Source organism: Peromyscus maniculatus, chromosome 6 (assembly GCF_049852395.1).
Source record: "Peromyscus maniculatus bairdii isolate BWxNUB_F1_BW_parent chromosome 6, HU_Pman_BW_mat_3.1, whole genome shotgun sequence".
Lineage (NCBI taxonomy): Eukaryota > Metazoa > Chordata > Mammalia > Rodentia > Cricetidae > Peromyscus > Peromyscus maniculatus.
This window is the reverse complement of record NC_134857.1, coordinates 51,086,970-51,111,397: the sequence shown is the minus strand read 5'-3', so window position 1 is coordinate 51,111,397 and position 24,428 is coordinate 51,086,970. Positions and strand designations below refer to the sequence as shown.

The 24,428-nt window shown below is 42.3% G+C and overlaps 1 protein-coding gene and 1 pseudogene across 1 annotated transcript in view; both read left to right on the top strand.

Moving 5' to 3' along the window:
* The window catches only part of Sptssb (serine palmitoyltransferase small subunit B), a 32,584-nt gene extending 29,147 nt beyond the window's left edge, over positions 1-3,437 (top strand). The window contains exon 3 of the mRNA XM_015989930.3: positions 695-3,437. Within this exon, the coding sequence (XP_015845416.1) occupies positions 724-954 (231 nt within the window). The 5' untranslated portion in view covers positions 695-723 and the 3' untranslated portion in view covers positions 955-3,437. The remainder of the gene's footprint in view (positions 1-694) is intronic.
* Positions 3,438-8,924: 5,487 nt separating this feature from the next.
* LOC121830547 (ribosome production factor 2 homolog) lies at positions 8,925-9,816 on the top strand (annotated as a pseudogene).
* Positions 9,817-24,428: the final 14,612 nt, after the last annotated feature.

Sequence of the window (24,428 nt, the reverse complement as noted above, 5' to 3'; positions counted from 1 at the left end):
GATATATTACATCAAAACTGTGTAGAACAGGATTGGTAGGGAATGAAGATACAGAGATATCTAGATCAGTCCATTTGAGGGCTTCTGAGGCTCTCTACCCTACCATTAAAACATTCAGTAATGTATCTACAGTCTCCAACTGACTGAAGTCCCAATGTGGTATTTCAGTGTTAATTGTGGAACATGACCAGTAGAAAACACCATACTTCCTATTTTGAATTTTGATCCTTTCCTGGCATTTACTATATCATGGTAATCACTAATCTGGTGATGCTGGGCAACAGCAATGAGCCACAGCTTCCAATCAGCCTTGAGATCACAAAGGCAAATAAATGGTACTCTATACCATGTACTGCATGGCTAAGCCCTGATGTTCCATAGGCTAAGTGTGGTTTGTTTTTGTTTTTGTTTTCTTTAGAATATTTGAACTTATACTGTGCTTTTGGGGATGTATCTCCATTATAAGCTGAAGAGGATCTGTATATAAAATACTTTTAAAGCCCCAGGAAACCTACTACAGGACAACACCCAAGGTTTATATTAGGACTAGTGACATGGACACCCTTTGCCTGAAAATAACCAAAATTTCAGGTTATGGGAATATTAACAGTATGCATTTGCTGTGTATTCCCAGAAGATTGTGTGCTCTGTTTCTTATTTTATTTTTCTTTGGTCATGTTATTTCCCTTAACAGGAAGACTGTCCACAGCTTGAAGAAGGACCATGGATTTCAAGAGTGTGAAGGAGTATTTTGCTTGGCTCTACTATCAATACCAAATCATCAGCTGCTGTGCCGTCCTGGAGCCCTGGGAACAGTCTATGTTCAATACCATCTTACTGACCATTGTTGCTATGGTAGTGTACACTGCCTATGTCTTCATCCCCATCCACATCCGCCTGGCTTGGGAATTTTTCTCCAAAATATGTGGCTATCACAGTTCAGTGTCTAACTGACCTCATCGGAATCCTGTGGAATGGCATGATGTGTTGATGTTGCTTACGACTTGTTGACTTGGGGACCGCGTCGTCTTTCGCCTCTGACCTGACCAGCACTCTTTCTATGCACTGGCATCCTGCCTGGAGTCTGAGCTAGGTGCCCTTCCAGTCGCTTTTGTCCAGGCAGCATTGTGTGTCTCTAACGATAGGAAATGCCAGGACTTTACCCTGTATCCCACATTCGCTCAAAACTCAATTCCATGGCTTTAGATTTCTTTTGAAATCAGGATGCTTTCAAATAAAACTCTTCTGGAAAATAGGCTTATAAGAAACCCGACAGTCATATTTAAAATACTCTCTTCATATTATTCTATATTAAAGGATATGTTACAAAAAGTATTCTTCATAGGCTACTGTCAAAAGTACCCTGTTCTTGTTTACAATCTATTAAAAGATGTGAATAAAATAAACAAAACTTTAGAGTATTTTTTTCTGGTGAATAGCTAATACCAAAAATTCTTTTCTTCTTTTTAAAATTTTCATTCTCTTTGTTTTACCTAAAATTCTTTTACTTCAAATGCAAAAGAATAGGTCAGAGACAATTATTATTCTTCTAGATATGGTTCAGGCATTGTTTCAAATGCCTCTGAAGTCTGTTTTATCCTAGCTATAAATGAATTATGGTCTTAAATAAACAAGTAAATATTGTACTAGAGAACAATATAAGTTTCAAAAATAAATATAATCAAGGCAAATTCCAATCTTGTGACTTTTGACCATGCCCTGCCTTGAATGACGCTGAAGGCAAGAGAAGAGAAACGGTTGTTTTCCTGTCCCTTCACTAGGTGGAAGAAAAACAGCATGTCCTGGGCTACAGGAAGAAGCTAATAAATAGGCTGGAAGTAATAGTCTACCAGCAGGAAGTCGACAGCTCCAGTTAAACGCTTTGATATAGTGGCTCCTTCACGCAGCAGAAACAAGATTTATTAAATTTCTCTCGAAATGTTTATCTTCAAAGCAAATGTAAGATTTTAATTATAGTGCTGAGTTAAACATGAAAGCTGAAGACTGAGCCTTGCAGCTTTTCTTTCTCCCCCATAAATATTACCGTTAGTAATTCTGGAAGGAAAAAAACAAATAGGTTTTGGACAACACTGGCACCTTTGTTTTAGGAGGGAAATATTCCAAGGAGAACTAAAAAGCAAGATATTTGGCATGCAAAATCAACTTGCACAACTGTTTAAAAATAAAACAAAGAATACATTTTGAAGAGAGACCAGATATGAATATATGCTTGTTGATTTTTGCAAAATAAAGTTAAGTTTACTTTGATTGAAAAAAAAATGCCCAGTTTGGACTTGCCTTCCCTTTCTTCACGATACACTTATATTGCACTCCTCAGATGACCTCTGCTAATCTGACATGAAACTGATCTCGAATGGTAGAATAAAGCTAACATTGCCGAGTTGCTGGTTCCTTTTCTTATTGCTGTGATTGAACACTTGAAGGAGCAGCTGCGGGAAGGAAGGGTCTCGCCCGCCGGGCTCACTGTTGGAGGTGCAGCACTTGGTGGTGGAGAAGGCACGGCCACGGCGGAACATGAGGCAGCTGCTCAAACTGCAGCCACAGCCAAGAAGCAGAGAGCGATGAGTGCTGGTGCTGAGCCTGAGTGCTGGTGCTCAGTCTGTTTTCTACTTTTTATTCAATCCAAGACCTTAGCCCAAGGAATCAAGGTGGGCCTTTCAACTCCGTTAAACCTTTCTAGAAGCATCCTCATAGACAAACCCAGATATGTTTCCATTGTGATTCTAAATCAAATTAAGTTGACAACTGAAGATCAATCTTCATACTAAGGAACTTCTCCACGCCTGATATGCCTTTTATGGCATATAACCTTACATGACTTCAGTTACATGCTGAATCAGTACCCAGGTCTTCTGGTCACAGGAAAGGAGCCTGGAGCTTAGGAAACTCAAATTACTTGTTCAAAGTCAGTTAATGACCAGCAGCGTCGCAGGGTGAGGACCACACAGACATCCATGGGAGAATGACGTGAGTGATGAGCATCGCTGACACATAAGAAAGCAAAGTCCACCATGTGAGAAAAGCGACAGCGTGAAGAGTTTGGAGTCCCAGCTGTCACCTTTGCTGCTGTGGTTGGGAGGCCAAGTTCACCCAGCTCCCTTGCCATCTTGGAAAGATTGCTTTCACTTTTAGTTAACAGTTAAGGATGGATGGACTTGAATGCATTCCCAGTTCACAGTGATTCAGCACCCTTCTGTAGGTGGCTTCCTGCTAAGCACTTTTAGAATTCAGTCACAAAGATACCGCTTTGACCTTCAAATCTACCTTCTAAAAATAAGAGTTAAAATAGATGCCAATAGACAGAGGAGAAGTTAATAAAGGATTATTACAAAACACCGTCCTGGGGTGGCACATCCAAGGCAACCATTGTCTCTGAACAATCAAAGATAGTCAATACAGGGTCCACAAAGTATACTCATACAGGTTTCTGGTTTTTTGTTTGATTCAAAGCTAGGGGTGTGTGGTGGGGGAGAAAGCCGCACCTGCCTGCTGCCTGCTGCTGCTGCTGCTGGTGCTCCAGACTTGGCAGAGCTGGTTTTTAACTCTGACCACAGTCAGCCTGGACTGGGAACAGTGTGCTCTCCCTTTTCTTCCACTCTATAGATATTGCAATGGTATGCTTACAACCTAAAACAAGAAAACCCAAAGGGTCTAAGGTTCCAGAGGACTAGTATTTGTCACTCATGAAACTAGGACTCATAAAATGTTCTTTCCTCAGTATTGGCCAAGGCAATAAATAAATAAATAAATAAATAAATAAATAAATAAATAAATAAATAAATAAATAAATAAATACCCAAACCTGTTTTACCTACTTGTATAACAACAACACAAACCCGCAACACACAAAATGCCAAGAAACCAGACAGTTGCAACATAACATCATTGATTAGTCTACATTACATGTAAAAAATCAACAAATAAATGGCTAGCACATTCTCTACTTTTTCCTTTTCTGTTGCTAACTCCTCTGGGTCCTGTAACTAGTGAGCTCCTAGAGGACAGTCTCCTTGTTTCTGAATGCCAGGTGGTTGGTACAGGGATTAACAGGTGCCCACCACAGAGAGCATTAGTCAGCTCCCCAAACTCCGCACAAGGAAGCTCAGCCTGTGTATCAGGCACCCCCACATGAACAGTTTCCGATTATGGACCTAAATAACCTCCATTCACACGACAGATTCATTAAAAGTTAACCAGGCATCGATGCACAGATAAAAGGAGTTGAGAGACAAATAAATAGCCCGATGAAAAAAATGATAACAGACAAGGTGACACACACCCGGTGTTCATTGTGAAATCCTCTTATCTTAGAATATTTGAAAAAATTTTAGCCTACTGTATGCCAGCTGTTGAATTTGATAAGAAAAAAAAAACCAATGAGACAAAAATTGAAATTGTCAACACACACACACAAAACGCCACAGCTCTCAACAGAAAGGGAATGAAAAATAGCTTATCCTGCAACCAAGTTTGGGTGACCATGGCCTGGAAAAGCACAGATTTAGGTCACCCCACTTCTGTGTCTTCCAAACCGAAAGCAGTTCTATAATAGGAGAACAAAGAAAGTCATAAATCAAAGCAATGTGAAAACGCACTGGGGAGGGCATGAGAAAAGCCAGGCAGATGAGCCGCAGACCTTACCTGATAGTATTCTTAGCCCTTTAATTCTTGGAGAATCTGGTTTTAAGATAATACATTGTGAGGTTTTTAATCTGCTTATCAGGATGTTAGGTCTGGCTCTAGGTGGCCAAGGAATGGCTGTTTGGTAGGCTGAATACCACTCAAGATAAACAGCAAGCGGGCTCTGAAATAACAGCATTCCAACCTCCCCACAGTCATTAATGTTTTAGTGGGCCCATTCGCCTCTGTGCACAGAGCTCCTTTTCAGGAATTTTTTTTTCTCATAAAATATTTTTTTTAAAAAAATCTCTGCATTTATGCACAAATAAGTTTGATGGTTGGCAAGATACAAAACAAACAAAAATATTTAACAAATATCGCAAATTTTGATCAGAGCTTGTGAAAAACCAGCAGGGTTCTGAGGAGGAAGCGGCAGGAAGTTGGAGATGGACAGAACATGGGGTGAAGGCAGCCAGCGCATCTCACATGAGACCCGGAGCCAGGCACCAATGCCAGTGCTAGGACAGTGAGGACAGACTTAACAAAAGACAGTGGGAGCAGTCGGGGCTGATGGGTCAGAGCAGCACAACACACAGCCCTTGAAGACAGGGGCTGGATGGAGGTGGTGGCCGGAGTCAGAACAGCAGGTGGTCTGAGACGTTGTACAAACAAAGCTACGAAGTTGAGGCAGCTCGCTGACGCAATGACTCCATTAAATATTACCCCACCCCCATGCCTGTAGTGGTTTGAAAGAAAACGGCCCCCAAAGGAAGTGGCACTCTTAGGAGGTGTGGCCTTGTTGGAGGAAGTATGTCACTGTGGGGGCGGGCTTTGGGATCTCTTTTTCTCAAGTTTCCCTCATTGTTTCAGTTAGTTGACTCCCTGTTGCCCACAAGATGGAGCCTCTCAGCTCCAACTGCACATCTGCCTGCACACTGCCATGCTCCCCATTGTGATGATAATGGACTGAACCTCTGAAACTGTGAGCCACCCCAATTAGTGTATGCATGTATATGTATGTATCATCAAGGCACAGTGTCACAGGCCTGTAATCCCAGCCCTCAGGAAATGGAAGCAGGGACTGCGGAGATGGCTCAGTGGTTATAGATGACCGACATGCACACAGGAAAAATACCCATACCCATAAAATAATTTTTAAAAGTTTTAAAGAGAAGGAAGCAGGAGAACTGAGGGCCCGAGGATGCAAAGCAAGACCGTTATTATAACAAAATAAAATTATAACTAAAAGACTGTAATTTTGTCTTTAATTATAAGATATTCTAAAACAGAAACAAAAAGTAAAACTTCTAGCCCAACCAAAGGAAAGTTCTTCATTCTGGGAAGTTACTTCTAGAGCTGGCTGTGAAAAGAGGATAGGGATCTTTTCTAAAGATGGAAGGGGGGGGATGAGACTTTTCTTCCTACTTTTTTAGTTTTTAAAGCTTTGTCCAGTTAGAAGAAAAGATGCAGATTTTGCATCATGAAATGGAGTCATTGTCTAGGCACTGTGCATTATCAAACTGACTAACAGATCAATAGCATGGTCGCTCCTGGGCCTCAAGTATTCTGGCACTAGAGCCCCTAAGATAGCCTGACGACTTGAGGTCCATCCCTGCAGACCGCAGAGTAGAAGAAGACAACCAGCTCCCACAGATTGTCCCTGGCCGCTGCACAAGTGGGTACATGTGCACACATGCAAGGAAGCACGAGAAGAATGTAATCAGGTTGGCACCCCACAGAGAGTTGAACAGTCTGGAAGATCAACTGTCAGGCGGGGCCTCCTTAGACCCCTCCCTGCTTCACTGGGCAGGTGATAGTGGAAGCATCCACTGGGAGACAGTTTTGTGGTGGGCCTGCAGGCAGATATGGCCACCCACTCTCTACTTCCAATCATTGCTCAGAAGTAACCAGAAAACAGGAAGCAGGCTCTCCCCTTACTGCAATGGCAGAGCTGATGTCCAGATCTTTCTTGGGAGCCTTTGTATGCAATAAAGATGTATCCCATCGACAATAATCACACTTCTAACCCTCTTTATGTGGGTTCAGAATTCAGATTGTTTTAATATTACATTTCAGCATCTTGCTAATAGAAAGTGATAACTGGGCCAACATTTTGATCCAGGAGTCTGAAGGAGCATTAACGTAGGACCAAACATGTTCCGCCCCTCCACCGCCCCCCCCCACACACACACACTCAGTCTGGAACACCCAACCACACCTGAGGCAGGTAAATTCCCCAGATACCATGATCCTGATGGTTAGGGATGGAACTACTGGAAAGAGCTACGTGTCACAGCGTGCTCACGTGTCCCATGCATCCTTGTTCAAATGGCTTAGACTCTGAGTAAGGGGCCTGGGGGAGGAGAGAAGATGGGCAAGAGATGGGAAGAGGGGCAGGCAAGAGAAGGAGGTGAGAAATGGAATAAAGGAGGGTGAAAAGAAAGGAAAGAAACCCTTTCTTTTTCATTTCCACATTCAAAATGAGAAGGTCTTGTAAGTTTCAAAAGACACACATCATAGCAGATTTAGCTGAGAATTCTAACTGGTATTTATTAGGGAATCCAGAACCGAACAGCATCTCACTCTATAACACTGAATTGGAAAGAGGGAGTTAGCTTCAGGGCAGAAAAGGACTGAAGAAAAAAATCATAACTAAGAACAAAAAGTAGCCTGGCTGTTTAAAGTAATTTCCCTTAAAGGACAACAGAGAAGAGACTTCTCTGACCAGCCGAGCCGGGTCAGGCAAGCTGGACCCCTTCCAATTGGTTCCTGTGAACTCTGGGTTTGGTTCTTCACTCTTACCCTCCCCCCGAAACTGTCCCATTTTAAAGTGCATTTTGGTTCATGGCACCTAGCAGAAATGATGCCATCCTGGTCGGCTCGGCCTGTAGATGTCTTCAGAGGGAGCTTGGTCCCGAGCAGTAGCTTCCCATGGACGTATTTCACCTAAGCACACTGCAGCTCTCTGAACTCATTCTCCCAAGAATTCCCCTGATCCATGGTAGTTTCCCTAACATAAGCTATAACTAGATGTCTTACTTCCTTGTTCACATTAATATTTCAATTCCTTTTGCTAAAATAATTTGTGTTCCCCAAAATTTCCAATAAATCAAAATAAGCAGAGAGCTGATACCTGAGCTCTCCATGAGCTTGTCTAGTAAGGTTCCCTCCACTTCACTCTATCTTCTTCTAGAGTCTCAACAACCTCATCTGGAAAAATGGTTCCATTTGCCGAGTTAATTTCAGATGCTCTTCCAAGGTAAAGAATCGATATTATTTGAAATGATATAATTATTTAAATTATAGTGACTCTTAACATTTAGCCTTCTGCAGCCAGCTGTCCTAGTTGTCGGCAGGACACTGGCCTTTCCCTGAAATGCTGGGGCATCTCATGACCCTGGCATGACGATTGCATTGGGAAGGGGGTGTAAAGTGGTCATAGATGACAATAGATAAATATACAAAATTCCAGACTGGACAATCAGTTCTTCTGAAGTAATAGGATGAGAAAAAGCAGAAGGTTGATGGGTACTGTGCACCCTCCCCTGTCCTTTGAACCTCTGTCCTCTGTCATCACTTAGTCTGCTCCTGCATGTACCCTCCAGAGTCATTTATTGTCTTTCTCTGGAGCCTTCGTTTCCACCAATCAATGAGCAGGGCCATGGCAGACCAGGAGATAAGGGGGTGTCTCTGAGAAGACAGAGAACCTCGTTGCTCTTAGACTACATCTTTTTCTGCAATGAGCAACTTAGCGCAGAGACTTATAACTGGTCAAAGTGCTGAGAATAAGGAACTCCTGAGTGTTACACCCAAAGAAGACCTGGTTTTTTTTTTTTTTGTTGTTGTTGTTGTTTTTTTATCAACCCCTTCCTGTAAGAACTGGATGGTTGGTCCACCGGTGGGGAAGAGAGCTGTGAAATGTCTTCAGACTGACGTGGCCACCGCACTAGTGAGCTCACCGTAGCTGTGGTTACCTACACATAATCAAGACGACAAGATTAGCCAGCATTCCAACAGGCCTCACCAACTGGATATACATAGATAGATAGATAGATAGATAGATAGATAGATAGATAGATAGATAGATATAGATAGATAGAAAGAAAAAAGGTAGATAGATAGATAGATAGATAGATAGATAGATAGATAGATAGATAGATAGATAGATAGATAGATAGATACATACATACATACATACATAGATACATAGATACATAGATACATAGATACATAGATACATAGATAGAGAGAGAGAGACAGAGACAGACAGACAGACAGAAAATATGAAGGTGAGGAAGGGGTGTGCTGGTAGATATTATATGGGCAGAGTGGGGGTAGTGTGTGTGTGTACATGTGTGTGTGAGTGTGTGAGTGTGTGTGTATGTGTATGTGTATGACACTGTCAAAGTTTTAAAAAGAAGGCTCTTGGCTATTAAGAGCATGGCACACATGCATTCACCTGGCGTTTCTGCATCAATAGACTCTTCAGATTGAGTTCTAAAGCCCCAAGCATCAAGTGCCAAGAGACTGAGAAGAGAGAACCAGAGATGAAAACATTGCGAGTGCCACCTTCCTAAGTGGGGCTGCAAAGGGAAGTGATGCAAGGTCACTCAGAGAAGCCCACGTGCTGTCTGAGAGGAAGGCACTACAAGACCGTTCGAGGACCAGATGCCACCAGGGCTCTTTTCATAGAAGTCAAATTGTTCTTTATTCATGTTAGGCTTCCACAAGAAGCTGCCAAATAGCCTATAATACGTCGAAAGTATGACGACTATGTGCTGACTGAGCTGAGTATTGAGAACCTTGTCTCTAAGAGATAATAAGAATGGTAAAGGCCCTAGAGGAACAAAACTCTTTGTTAAGCACTTGTCAGTGGTGATTTTGATGTCACAGAAGAGCATAAAAAGACTACAAATTCTTCAGAGGCTGCACAGTAGCACAGGTCCAGCTGGCTGGCTAGAGTATATTCTCTCTTCGCTGCACTGAATGGGAATGCTTACTGTGTAAACTATGAGCTGCTGTTGAAGACTCTGGTTGCAGAATGCCACAACTGAATTGGGAGCAGTGGGACCTTCGTTGGTTCTGGTTCTGAAGAGGACATACCTAGTATCAGATGACCTTTATAAATCATCTATGAAAATGCTCAGTGCTCTCAAGCTAAAGAAAGTGTGTTGACTAGTTTTATGTCAACTTGACATAAGCTAGAGTCATTTGAGGAGAGAGCCTCAAATTGGAAAAAAAAAAATGCCTCTATAAGATCAGGCTACAGGCAAGCCTTTGGGGTATTTTCTTAATTAATGATTGATATGGAGGGCCCAGCCCATTGTGAGTGGTGGCATCCCTGAGCTGGTGGTCCTGCATGCTCTAAGAAAGCAGGATGAACAAACCATGAGGAGCAAGCCCACAAGATGCATCCCTCTATGGTCTCTGCATCAGCTCTGGCCTCTAGGTCCCTGCTTGAGTTCCTGCCCTGATACTCTTCGATGATGAACTATAATATGGAAGTGAGAGCAAAATCAACTCTTTCCTCCCTGAGTTGCTTTGATCGTGGTGTTTCATTCGAGCAATAGAAACCCTAACTAAAACAGAATGTAAGCTCCCTCTCAGGATACTTTGGGGTCAATGTTCAGAAGGATTTTATGCAGAAGCAAGACCTAAGCAACTACTCACCAGGACCGTGGAGTGGTTAAAGAATCTGCCAAGAACATAAGAGATGAGGAGGAAAATCAAAGCTAATGAAAAGCAATTAGTGACAGCAACTGCTGCTTCTTGTTGTACTCTGTTCACTAAAGAGAATTGTCTCACTTTGATATGTTCAGTTTTCTTATAAGGGTCTACTGTTTGTCTGTCTGTTTGTTTGGAGGTTTTTGAGGAGGGTGGATATGAGACAGGCTCTCACACTGTAACCTTGCCTACAACAGCTACTCTGTAGCTTGGGCGGTCCTGCCTCAGCCTCTAAAGTTCTGGCATATACTCCCACACCCAGATTATTGTATATTTTTATAACATCTTTGTCGCTTTTCTACTGCTGTGATGAGATATCACTATCAAGCCAACTTATAAAGGAAAGTGTTTATTTGGGGCTTACATTTTCAGAGGGTTAAAGTCCATAACCATCATGGCAGGGAACATGGCAGCAGGCAGGCAGGCATGGGGCTGGAGCAGTAGCTGAGAGCTCACGTCTTGAGACACAGCCACAGGCAGAAAGAGCTAACTGGGATTGACTTATGTTTCTGAAACCTCAAAGTCCACCCCCAGTGACACACCTCCAACAAGCCCACACCTCCTAAATCCTTCCCAAACATTCTACCAACTGGGAACCAACTATTCAAATATATTCAAATATGAGCCTATAGAGATCTTTTTTTTTTTTTTTTTTTTTTTTTTGGTTTTTCGAGACAGGATTTTTCTGTGTAGCTGGCCTCAAACTCACAGAGATCCGCCTGCTTCTGAGTACTGAGATTAAAGGCATGCATCACCACCGCCCGGCAAAGATCATTCTTATTCAAATCACCTCATAACATGTGACACTTTTTTTTAAATTTAAGACTATTAACAGGTGCTTACAGTTTGTTGACTGTTTTGAAAACATCAAGTTGTAAACTTTTATTTCAAATTAAAAATGAAGCTCTTAAAAAAATCTCAATTTGACCAGATATGACACAATTTTAAAACCTTTAAAGGTTTTTTTTTTTAAGCAAATAATAAAAACCCCATGCTGTATAAACAATGCAGATAGTTCTAGTGTATCTGGTCGAAGAGCAAAAGTTCTTCAGCTCCAATCTTTGTTCATTTCTTATTGCTGGAATTTCGCATTTCTTCTTGGATGACCAAACCAGATGGTGGTAGAGATGGTAAGCCGGTGTTGACTCAGCCCCGCCCTGCTCAGCCTTGGGAGCAGATGAATTCTCAGCTCGTGGATCAGCTGCTTTTGTCTCTTTGCCATCTTGTGGTTTAGGGTTCTCAGGGCGTCTGCACTGGTGATGAAGTTGGGACGATACTGATGTTATGTTAAGGAGGATGCTGATGTTGGGTCTCGTCTTCTTGATTTTCCTTATCCTCTTTCTTGCAGTCCTCTCTAGGAGGAGGGCCCCTGCGGAATCGTTGACTATAACCTCATATGTATTCCGGCTCACTGGTCTGCCTTGCTCTCCTGCACTCTGGTGTCAGCACCTATAGATGCAAGTTTCTGTCCCTCCTGGTCCTGTAGCCATTCAGTCCCAAATAAACACACAGAGGCTTATATTAATTACAAACTGTTTGCTCTATGGCTCAGGCTTATCATTAACTTGCTCTTACAACTTAATTTAACCCATTTCTATTAATCTACATATTGTCATGTGGCTTCATGGTGTTACCTGTGTTCCATTACATCTTGCTCCCCTGGCAGCACTCAGTGTCTCCTCTAACTCTGCCTTCTTCTCCTGTATCTTTTCCTGGCACTATTCTGCCTTGCCATAGGCCACAGCAGCTTCTTTATTAACCATTGGCAGCAACACATATTCACAGCGTACAGAAAGACCATCCCACGACAAGCACCCTCCATCACTTCTTGCACGGATGGTTGGAATACTATATAGTCAATGCCCATACGGTTTCCACAGCAAGGTTCCCTTTGCCTGTGGTAGACGACAGCATTGGGCCTGGCCATCAGGAACCCTCGCTGACACCTCATTCTTTTCCCCACTCTCACTGCTCTGGTAATTTGCCGGTGACTGCATGGAGAACCCCTACTGCTTGGATAGCGTCTATAAATACTGGCTTTTATTTGAACTCCACAAGGGCCTGTAACATCTGCTGCCTCTGCACCCTTTTCTCCTTCGACATCAAACCCAACAGTCTCTCCATCCCCTACACCATAAAGATACTGCCTGTTGTACAAATACGTCTACCTTGCCATTCCTGTTGATGAAACTGACTCTGTCCCATTCCTTACATTGAACCATTGGAATGCTCCCACCCCTTCCCTGCTATGACCTTCTTGTCCCTGTAGTGGGATGGGACACCGTGTCTGTGAGGCTGCCCAGGTAGCCAGTGGATTTGCTGCTGCCTGTGGAGCAGGAGCCGGGCTTGATGATACAGAAACTGAGGACAGCATCAGCACAGGGGCGGCTTGAGGCTGCTAGATCGGGGCCTCACTACTCATGGTTGCGGTGGTGGTGGTGACTGGGGCCAGTGGCGACTCAGGACTCTCTGGGGCTTCTGGGGTCTGCTCCCTCTACTGACTGAACTCACGTGTGACACTTTTTAAATTTAATATGTATAATGATCCGGGGTCATGTGAGTATTCAGGGTGCGTGGAGGTTGGAGGGCAACTCTGCAAGTGTACATAGATTTAGATAATTGAGATTATGCAGGAATGTAGAATTTTAATTGTAACTTCGCTAGTATTTGTATCCTTCCACCTTTATGTGGGTTCTTGGGGTCAAACTCAGGTCGTCAGACTTTGTAGTAAGTGACTGTGCCCACTAAGCCATCTGGCCAGCCCAATTTATCACATATTCTTGGGAGCAGTAACGTACTAAGAGTTTTAAGCAGGCTTCTTGTCTGTACTGGTGGATCCTGGTATACCCTTTTCTCACTGATATGAGAGCCTCCACTTCAAACTATTCTCTTTACTCGGGGGATGAAAATGAAGAGAAATCTCCTAAACCATGAATATTATTTTTTAAAAAAATATTTAAGGTGATGCTGAAAACGCAGAAATTCTGATAAGGACAAGAGAAGGAAGTCTGAACACCCAGGAGAGCTTTAATGGGGAGGAGCTTTCCCTGGGGGGCAGGGCAGCATGGTTACTGCACTGATAGCTATTGGGCAGCCCCTGAACAAAAGGGAAGGAGAGGAGGTCATGGCTCAGTGGTTAAGAGCACTTAACACTCTGGCAGAGGACCAAAGTTTGGTTCCCAGCACCCAGGCCAGGCAACTCACAGGGTCTCGGACACCCTCTTCTTGACTCTATCGGTACCTAGAGATATGTGCACATACCTGTCCGTCTCTATCTATCTCCCTATCTATCTATCTATCTATCTATCTATCTATCTATCTATCTATCTATCTATCTACTGAGAGAGAGAGAGAGAGAGAGAGAGAGAGAGAGAGAGAGAGAGAGAATATTTCTATCTCTATGGACATGTAGATATAGAGATAGATAGATAGATAGATAGATAGATAGATAGATAGATAGATAGATAGATAGATAGATAGATAGATAGATAGGTAGGTAGGTAGTTATTAAATGCATGTGGAAGAGGAAGCTGTACTGGAATTGTTAGGGTCCCACACTGTGATGGTTTGAAAGAAAATGGCCCCCAAAGGAAGTGGCACTATCAGGAGGTGTGACATTGTTGGAGGAAGTGTGTCACTGTGGGGGCTGGCTTTGAGATCTCTTTTTCTCAAGCTTCCCTCCATGTGACAGTCAGTCGACTTCTTGTTTTCTGCAAGATATAACACTCTCAGCTCCAGCACCACATCTGCCTGTACACTGCCATACTCCCTTTCATGATCATAATGGGCTGAACCTCTGAAACTATAAGCAAGCCACCCCAATTAAATGTTTTCTTTATAAGAGTAGACATGGTCATGGTGTCTCTTCAGAGCAATAGTAAACCCTAATGAAGGCCAACACATATAGTTATGAATGTGTATGGAAGAGGAAGCTGTATGAGGATTGCAGGGTAGAGTAGGAAATGTTAATTTCCCACTGGTCATAAGTATGGTATTTTGTGAGAAGCTGTTGCCTTGCATTGGATGTGGATTGGGGGGCAATTTATCCTTCAGGACCCTGTGGTGCCACCGTGGTTCTCAAGGTACACTAGTAAACCTGGTCTTTGTGGTTGATCTAATCCCTGTTGTAAGAGTAGGAAATAAGGAAAGACACAAATATTGTCATGAGAAGGGAAGACACCACTCATTTTTGAAAAAGTGGAAGAGAAGGGAAAGACGATGTCATACTTTCAGTAGGAAATAGGCTGTGGAATAAGGCCCAAGAGTTTATCCACTCTTTGTCTTCCAGGGTCCCTGTCATATTCTCATCGAAAGTTGGGGGAAAGCCATGGAAAGCAGAAATGACATATACATCAGAAATATATATGCACTCAATATTAACAGCCTGGAAACACTTCACCATACCCAATATGTGCCAACAGCTTGATCTTTACTCCTTGGCTCCTATTATTTTGCCAGAAATCCTACTAATTAAGAGATTCATTTCAGATTCTTTACTTTGTGTTTTAAAAATCATGGGTTTTTTTCTTTTAAAAGGGAAGAGATGGGGTGAAGGGATAACTAACATTAAGGATGTTTGAAAAAGCCATATGGAATACTACTACTTTATAAGCTTATTATATATATATATATATATATATATACTTAAATATATATTCAAATATTTTCTGTGATATTCATTTCACTTAAATATATACATTCATACATTTATACAAATATATAATATTCATATATTATATTTATTTTAAGTGAATGTATATATTCACTTAAAATTTTAATTGGCCTTGCCCTACACAGGGCATGAAGCTTCCCCCAGACCCCGTAAGTTGCCAGCTGTTGTTGTTCGAGGTGCTCTTCACACTCCCCAAAACTCTGAAGGCCTGCACTGTTGGCATCACACTCTTACTGCATTATTTATGTTCCACATAATGATGTCTTCAATCATTTCATCGCAGGTCCTTTAAGAGTAATAAAACAACACAATTTATGCTTACAGGCACGAAGCAGTACCACACACTCAGCCTGCCCCTGCTGAGCTTCGTGGGGCTTTTCACTTGCAGCTTGAGTACATGATCATGACACAATAATTCAGTTAAGTAGATAGACGGAGCCATTAGGGCTGTGAAAATGAGAAACCCTGCACACCTCACAGCAAGGGCTTGTTTTCTTGAACCCTTTCCGCCTGTGGCCAATTAATCTCTGCTCTACCTCAAATAGATAATAGGGCTGCAAACCAAACATCTACTGACAATAAATCATAAAGAAATGTCTTTTGAAACAATTCTTTAGTGTAGATATAATCTTGTCATTTATTAAAGAGGAAACAAATTTGTATGCCAGTGAGAGCGACGTTGTTTATTTCCTACAAAGAATGAAACACTGGCTCAGCATCCCACACTGCAGGGCAGGCACACAGCATCCTCAACATTTTTCAGCGTTGATGGATATCTTGATTCTGCAACTGTTAATGCCAACAGTACCACTCCACATAAATATATAGTACAAAATAACAGAAGTGTGTTTGGGGCCGTTTCAGAAATCATTGGCAACTCTATCCTAATCCCAAGCTAAAATTCATTTAACAGGGTTTTTTTTTTTTTAAATAAAACTCAAGTCAGCTTCTTGAAATGCAATTTTTGAAATTAATCATTCTACCACCATAGAATCCAAAAATTTATTAATTTGATACTCACATACTAAAGACTGACCATAGGGACTTATTAAAAGTGCTTGTCTTCATTATTAAATGGTTATGTTTCAATAAGAGTAGAAGCTTTGTGTATGGAGGAAATAAAAATGGCTACAGTTCATGATGTCGTAGTCCAAGTCTGAGCCGAGGTCTTTCAGGCAGGACTCGGTGGTGCTGTGAGGGAGCCAGTATGCACCCTGCAAACTGTGCCCACTGCTTACTCAGAACCAAGGCCTCAGTGAAGATGCAACACGGGCTGGCGTACCAAGAACACCTTAGACTTATTATGAACTTGACCTTGAAATAATTTTTGGTTGTTGCACATTCAGAAACCCTTCCCTCTTGCCAAATTTTTCATGAACCCCTTATCCAGTTACATGACCCTTAATGAGGTCCTGGTACACAGCTGTGTCATAGGCACCTTGGAGATGAATGACTGAATATTTCTTCCTTTCTGCTTATATATCCTTGTAGCTAGATATCTTGACATGATATGTATGGATACATATTAGTATAGTGTAGTGTAGTGTAGCCAACCATGATAATAAATATTATGATTTGCAATGATAGGATAGAAAAGCATTTTCATGGACTAAATCTGTAGCTTCTTAATTTGCTGAATGAACCAAGAAGTCTAGAAATGGAATCACAATGTTACCAGTGTGTGATAATATATTCTAAATAGGGGAAGAAGAAAAGATTGGGGCAGACTTCAGACAGCAAGGAGGCACCAAAGTCACCTGGAGGACAAATTAATTCATCTTGTGCTATTCAAACAAAAGTTTAACAGTAGTTGGAAACAGGAAATGACTGTGAGAGACATGAGTCATTATACTATATGGTAATTCAGATATAACGATATAATAGTACCATCCAGGAAAAATGTGGATGTGTGATGTGTATCCACCTATGCACTAATCAGCCTGTAAAAGTTCATTACTAGAATGTTACTATAATTATAAAGATATATGGAAAGAGGGGTGGGGTTTTTTTGGTTTGGGGTTTTGGGGGTTTTTCGGGTTTTTTTGTTTCAGTATGATTTAGGCGTATAGTTTCATATTACATTAATTGACCATAGGCCCCCAAAAGAGCACATTATTAGAGAAAAAATAATAACACTTTTTTAAAGAGGGGCTGTTGTCCTCCAACTGGAAATGACCAAATCAACAAGTGAAAAATAAAATGTTTTCTTTTCATTAAATCAAACGTTCAATAATTTTATTTCACTAACATTCAACTGTATTTCATTAGGACCAGCAAGTTATGCTTTCCTTCTGATGCTTTATGGCCCATAACTTACTTTAGTTTTAGGGCTGTATGCCGTCTGGAAGGAACAGGGAAGTATTATACGTGTACTTAAACCAGTGTATCATAAAATGTGCAAGCTCTTACAAAAGTAGTGGTCTGAAGTGAAAGAAAAATTACAAGGAAAGGAAGTTAAAGAAAATCCTAAACTGAATGGCCCCACTCTCAATGAATGTCCAGCAGAAACAGACCTTGTGCATCAATCACCTTCTGAGAGCCTCAGTTTTACTGTTCTGTAAGGAGATGGAGCTGTGGACATCTCTACATTCCAGTCTGCAAATGCAGAGAGAAGAGCAAGCTGGAAGGCTCACGCCACTGCAGAGTGCTGAGTCCTCCGCTCAAGCTAGCCTGCAGGCTGTCGGGAGATCCACAGCCCACCCCTGAGGAACAGAGTGCTGGGAGACAAAGGCAGAAAGGACTGAGCGGAACTTTATACTCCACAACATGACTCTTCATGCAAATATACTCACCTAATAAAGCAAAATATGAAGGAGATTGTGTGAATAAAAAGATCACGGAGGTGAGGCTGTATGTGGCTCAGTTGTAGAGCAGTCTCTTAGGGCTTGAACGGGGCCCTGGGTTCAATCCTCAGCACCAACAAGAGAGAGAGAGAGAGAGAGAGAGAGAGAGAGAGAGAGAGAGAGAGAGAGAGAGAGAGAGAGAGAGAGAGAGAGAGAGAGAGAGAGAGAGAGAGAGAGAGAGAGAGAGAGAGAGAGAGAGAGAGAGAAAGAAAGAAAGAAAGAAAGAAAGAAAGAAAGAAAGAAAGAAAGAAAGAAAGAAAGAAAGAAAGAAAGAAAGAAAGAAAGAAAATCAGTAGATTGCTCAAGTGGTGAAAACGACATTTTGCCTTCTAGAAACTCAAGACTAGACTCTGAGGTCAAGGCTTCTTATGAGCTATGGAACTGTGGACACATCACGTTCTCACACCTCAGTTTTTCAAACAAAAGACAGTCATGCTATTAGCTGTGAAAATTAAAAAAAAAAAAAGAATGTGTAATGCCCATCTTCAGAGGCATGTCTGGTGCATAAACCAAGTGGTTTTGTGTTTGTTTGTTTTTGTGGCTGTTTGTGAGAAAAGACCTTGCTATGTAACCCATAGCAAGATGTTCATTTTTTATCGAGATGACAAGCATAGGTGACTATAAGTCTATAAGTTCTTATCTACCTAAACAACCTAAGGACTAAGGTTTCATGTAAACAAGGTAAACAGTCTATAAGCAAACGTATGGCAAAAGGACAATGACTTCAAAATTGTGACAATATACAAAATACCTTTAACAGAGGTAGGAATGTATAGTGCAATATGCAATATGACAACAATCCTAAGTATATATCAATACACAAAATATCCTAAACAGAGGTAGAACATACATACAGTATGACGGATATAAATTTACATTTGTACCAATATACAAAATATTTCAAATAAGAGTAGAAATATATGTACATTACAACAAATAGAGTTCTGTATTTGTATCAATATACAAATTATCTTAAACAGAAATATAAAAATAGTTTACATTTGTATCAATGTACAAGAATCCATAACAGTGCAAATTATCTAAGGCTGCTATAGACCCCCCCCAAGGGGAGGGGGTCCAGTGTGCCCGTGGCTTTACTCGATTGTGTGACCCATTACTACCTCTCCACACATTCAAGTGTGCCGCTTGCTCCCTTGAGCCGCGTGCATTTCTCCTGAAATGAAAACAGCAGAAAGGTAGGACCATTTTAAGAGGCAAAGCCTACAGTGGTGAATGAAGCACACAGTGACACCCTGCTTCTTCCTAAAGCACACTACGACAGATGTGGGCATTCCACAGCCTGTCCTGCCTGGAGGACACAGTAAGCCTCACGAACTGGCATGGGATAACTGTGTATGTCCATTTGGTTTCCTGCTGGGCGCCTGTTTACATTCGAGGCTTCTTCTAGTTGAAACATAACATGTAGAAAGTAAGTCTGGAGGCTGAACAAGATGGCTAAGTGGGTACACAGCTTGCCAACATCCCCAGGACGCGCATGACGGAAGCAGAGGAGTGACTCCTGAAAGTTGTCGCCTGAGTGAGTGTGCGCTTGCATGAGTGTGTACACATGGATAAAGGAACATAAGATAAAATATAACACTATCAAGAGACATTTTCTGTTAAGACCTAAACAATGTGAAGTTTCTAATAACAACCCCCATTCTGATTTATTTTTTACCTGTTATGTGTTTATTTTGTGTGTGCACAGCCCTGAGCACATGTGGGGGTCAGAGTTCAACTGTCCTAGTTTGCCTTCTGTTCCTGGGAGGAAACGTTCTGAGAAGAAAACAGCATGGGGAGAACATGGTTTAGTTCATGCTCCACTTCCATGTTACAGACCTTCACTGAGGGAAGTCAGTGGAGGAACCTGGAGGCGGGAGTCGAAACCAAAACCATGGAGGAACGCTGCTGCCTGGCTTGCTCTCCGTGGATTGCTCGGCTTTCTTCTTAAAATGTTTTCCTTTAAAGGTTTGATCTTATTTCATGAGTATGGGTGCTTTGCCTGCATGTATGTCTACGCAATGCATGTGTGCAGTACACGGAGGTCAGAAGAAGGCATTGGATCCCCAAGAACTGTAGTTATGGATGGCCTGAGCCATCATGTGGGTGCTGGGAACTGAACCTGGGTCATCTGGTTAAGAACAGCCAGTGCTCTTAACCACTGAATCCTCTCCCTAGCCCTTAGCCTGATTTCTTATACCGCCCCAGGCTACCTGCCAAGGCGTAGCACCACCCACCGTGGGCTGAGTCCTTTTAAATTGATCAAGACAATGCCACACAGACTTGCCTACAAACCAGTCTGATGGCAGTATTTTCTCAACTGAGGTCTCCACTTCCCTGACGACCTTAGCGTGTGTGGATGAGATCTACATGAGTAAACTGGGGGAGGGGGGTAATGGAGGGCAAGGGTTGGGGGAAAGAGAGCTTAGGGGAGCAGGAGGTCCTAGCTGGGTCAGGAACAGAATGGGAGAACAAGGAAAGAGATATCATGATAATCAAAGACCCCAGGGGAATAGAAAGAAGCAGAGTGCTAGAGAGGTCCCCAGAAATCCACAAAGATACCTCCACTATAGACTACTGGCAATGGTCAAGAGGGTGCCTGAGCTGACCTACTCTGGTGATCGGATGGCCGAACACCCTAACTGTCATAATAGGACCCTCATCCAGTGACTAATGAAAGGGAGCATGGGACTGGGATGGGCTTGGCTCACTGAAGAAAGGAGGGTATGGAGCATGAGAAGAGCGAGCCAATGTTCTACTTATTTCTGGCCCTGTGTCTTTCTTCCTACCAAGCCCTCTTCCTGGAAGGAAAGCCTTTAAAAGTCCACCCAGCCTTCAAACCTCATCCCAAGTTGGCATCCTCTCACAGAAATTCTTTTGTGGACTCCAGTCATGAGATAGGCACAATAGTGCCTACTTACTTCATGTCCATACAAAGATCCCTGAGTGACCTCACTTCTTGTGTGACATTACCTTTATTCTACTTTGTGTTGTGACCATCCATACATATAGCTAATTCTCCAATCGAAAACAAGAAACTCACAGATTTTTGTCATTGTTTTTGTTTTGTTTTGTTTTCTTTTTTCTTTCTTTCTTTTTTTTTTTTTTTTTTTGAGACAGGGTTTCTCTGTGTAGCCTTGGCTGTCCTGAAACTAACTCTGTAGATCAGGCTGGCCTCGAACTCACAGAGATCTACCTGCCTCTGTCTCCCAAGTGCTGAGATTAAAGGAGTGTGCCACTACCACCCAGTCAGAAACTTAAAGATTTTTAAAATGTGTCTTATTCATCTTCGTGGGATTCCCAGTGCAATGTTAGCAAAATGCTTGCAAATGTTGCCCAACATGAACTGAATTAGATTCATGGCATAATTCAGCAGATGTGAATACAGAAATAGAGAGAAGCATTGCACTCGTATGAGTGGCGGTTCGGGAAGGGAAACATCTCAGAGATGCTTTTAGCTTTAAGCAACAGAAAAACTGAGTAGCCACAGCTTATATTAATACAAAAAAGGGTTTCTTCACACATACACAAACCTAGTCATTTTTAGCAACTGATTTAGCTCCCCAACCACACCTAAGGGTCCAGATTCTTAATGTATTTCTGCTCAGTGAATTTCACAAGTTGGCTCTTGCCCTTGTGGCTGTCTCTTGGTGGTACCCAATGGCTATTGCACTTCCGGGTAACTTGTTGACTCCAAGGCATGAATACCGGTAGAACAGCCAAGGGCCAACCCAATTGTACAATAGGAATTCCTCAAGTCATCTGTATGTGCTGCTGACATCTCCTTGGGTACCTGACCAGAAATGAGGAAAGCCGAAAAATGTTGGCACAGCCTGGCTCGGGGCAGCTTTGAACAATAGGAATCTTCACCTAGAAGTCGGGATTTTAGGGTACAAATTATCTCAGCCCCAGGGGGATCTTTGTCTAAAGATGAGATCTAAGTAAAAAATCAAACTAGAGATCTAAAATCTAAAGTCTGCAAGGAATAAATGAGTAAAGCAGGCAGATGAATTCTGTACTGATATGTTTGATATGGGTATAAAGCACTGAATACCCGTCGCCCCGCCCCAGGGAGAAATACACCTTCTTCCATTGTTCCTGAATGGTGGAGCATCTTCCTTTACAAGTATTTTATTATCTTACATGTATAAATGTTTTGACTGCACAGATGTCTGGTATGTGCCCGAGATCAATTCTGGTGCTGGTAAAGGTCAGAAGAGGGCCTTGCATCTCCCGGAACTGGAGTTACAGATGTTTGCGAGCTGCTGTGTGGGCATTGGGAAATGCACCCAAGTCCTCTGCAAGACAAGTGCTCTCAACTTCTGAGCAAACTCCCCTGCCCACAATGCAGCATCTTCCACTCTTTTTATTATATTGTTGACATAGATAAAGCAGGAATAAGAAATATTCCAATATATTTTAACACTATAATACAAACACCTTGTCACCTAGCTTCTGTCTGAAGAAAGCGGGACCATGCGGTGATTGCAGGGACATCGGTAAATTAGCTTTGTTAGAAATGAGCAGCTTCTATTCCGTTCCTACTGCTACTTGCTATGGTGGAATGTCAACAGACTTGTCAAGAGATATCAGAAACAAGGACCTGTTTTTGTGACATCTCATCATTAAATGTCAGTGGTCAGTTTAGGACCCTTACGATGTTGAAGAAGGAAGGACAACATGGCTTCCTGGGAAAAAGTCCTTGTCTGATGACCTGAGTGCAATCCTCAGATCCACCGGGTAGGAGTGGAGAATCTGCTCACATAAGTTGTTCTCCAGCCTCCACCTGAGGGCTGAGGTGTCTGAGTTCCCTTGCCTCTGACTGTTCCTACCAAGCCCCAAACTTTTACCACAGACCAAGCAGCGTCCCCTCTGCAGATCACAGCATCTTTCACACCATGTCCCTGTCCTGCTTTCTGAGATCCTATATATTCCTATCAGCCTTGGCAAACAAACAAACACATTTGTCATGAGGACATTTTACATTCTAAAGTTGGTGATCACTGTAAGAGCAAGCTTCTGTTTGGAGATTCTTTCTGTCCTTTAGTTTCCCTAAAGGTTAAATAATATTTCATCACTACCATATGTACCACTGAGATGGAAATAAACAGAAGCAGGTTTTGCTGGTTACTGACTTCAGGCACACCCATTTCTTTATCCACCTGTTCATGGTGCCTTTTCATCTGGAAAGGATGGTTTGTTTCACAAGGTCTTTTCAGCTCAGGAACAAGCTGAACTTGTTGCTTTCTGAGTTACCCCAAAGGAAGACCTCAGCACACAGTGCTCTGTGCTGCCACCAAGCAGCTGGAGTTTTGCTTTCTCTTCTCTTGTCTCCCCTTTTCTCACTTCTCCCTAGCTTTTGGCCTCTGGGTAAGTCCAGAGCAAAGTCAATAAATAATTTGGTAAAGAAGCTCTGGCGAGATGGCTCAGAGGTTAAGAGCACTGACTGCTCTTCCTGAGTTCAATTCCCAGCAAACCACATGGAGGCTCACAACCATCTGTAATGAGATCTGGTGCCCTCTTCTGGCCTGCAGTCATACATGCTGTATACATAATAAATAAATAAATCTAAAACAAAACAAAGCTCTCGCTTTGTAGAACAGTGTCCCTGATGGTCTCTGCCACCGCAACTACCCAAAGCAGCACTGGCCCAGACCCAGCAGCACTGGCCCAGACCCAGCAGCACTGGCCCAGACCCAGCAGCACTGGCCCAGACCCAGCAGCACTGGCTGCGCTCAGACCCGCGCCCTCTGCCGCCATGAGAGAGCCGTACCCTTCACCCTTCGGACTCGGCTATAAAACCTCGTTGCTACCCAGCTCTCTCATCTTGCTTTTCACTGGGCCACTGTGCATCTTTCTCACCAGGTTTATAATATTTCCCACCACCCTCAGGAAGCCTTTGGATTTTCTTGTCCTTTTTTTCTTTCTCCAGTGTATCAAAACAACAACAACAAATGACCAGATGTAAGATGAGTTTTGCCCACACTCAGTTTCCCCACTTCATATTATTCATCTGTAAGCATCAACTGTATCCACTTTCCCCATATGAACGCATCCATCTACAGTAAGCACAGTTCATTCTGAATAATCCTTATTTGCCTTTTCTGTTCATAACCACATACATATTGCTTCCTTGTAATGCTGTTGTGTCTCGATTTTTCTTATCATAGGGTTACATTCACCATGGTGAAAGGCACTGATTGGGTCTTTTCTCTACATGAGTCAGGGATGAGCTAAATGTTGCCAATTGTATTTGTAATTTATCCCCATGGTATTTCCAAAAAGCGTTTGAGATCATTTACAGTGAGGATATATATTCAGGTTAATTCAAAGGAAAAATAAGACAGAAACAAATACTTAGAATGGAATCAGACAGCTATTGTCACAGAGCATCGTCTTTGGCTTTGATGTTTTCTGACATGCTAGATGGGGGTGAAGAACAGTACAAAGCTATTATGATGTGTGCATACGAAAAGCATCTGAGTTCTTCTTGCAGTAAATGAGCAATTGAATCTACTTAACTGTGAAGGACTCACAATGCCGCAGAA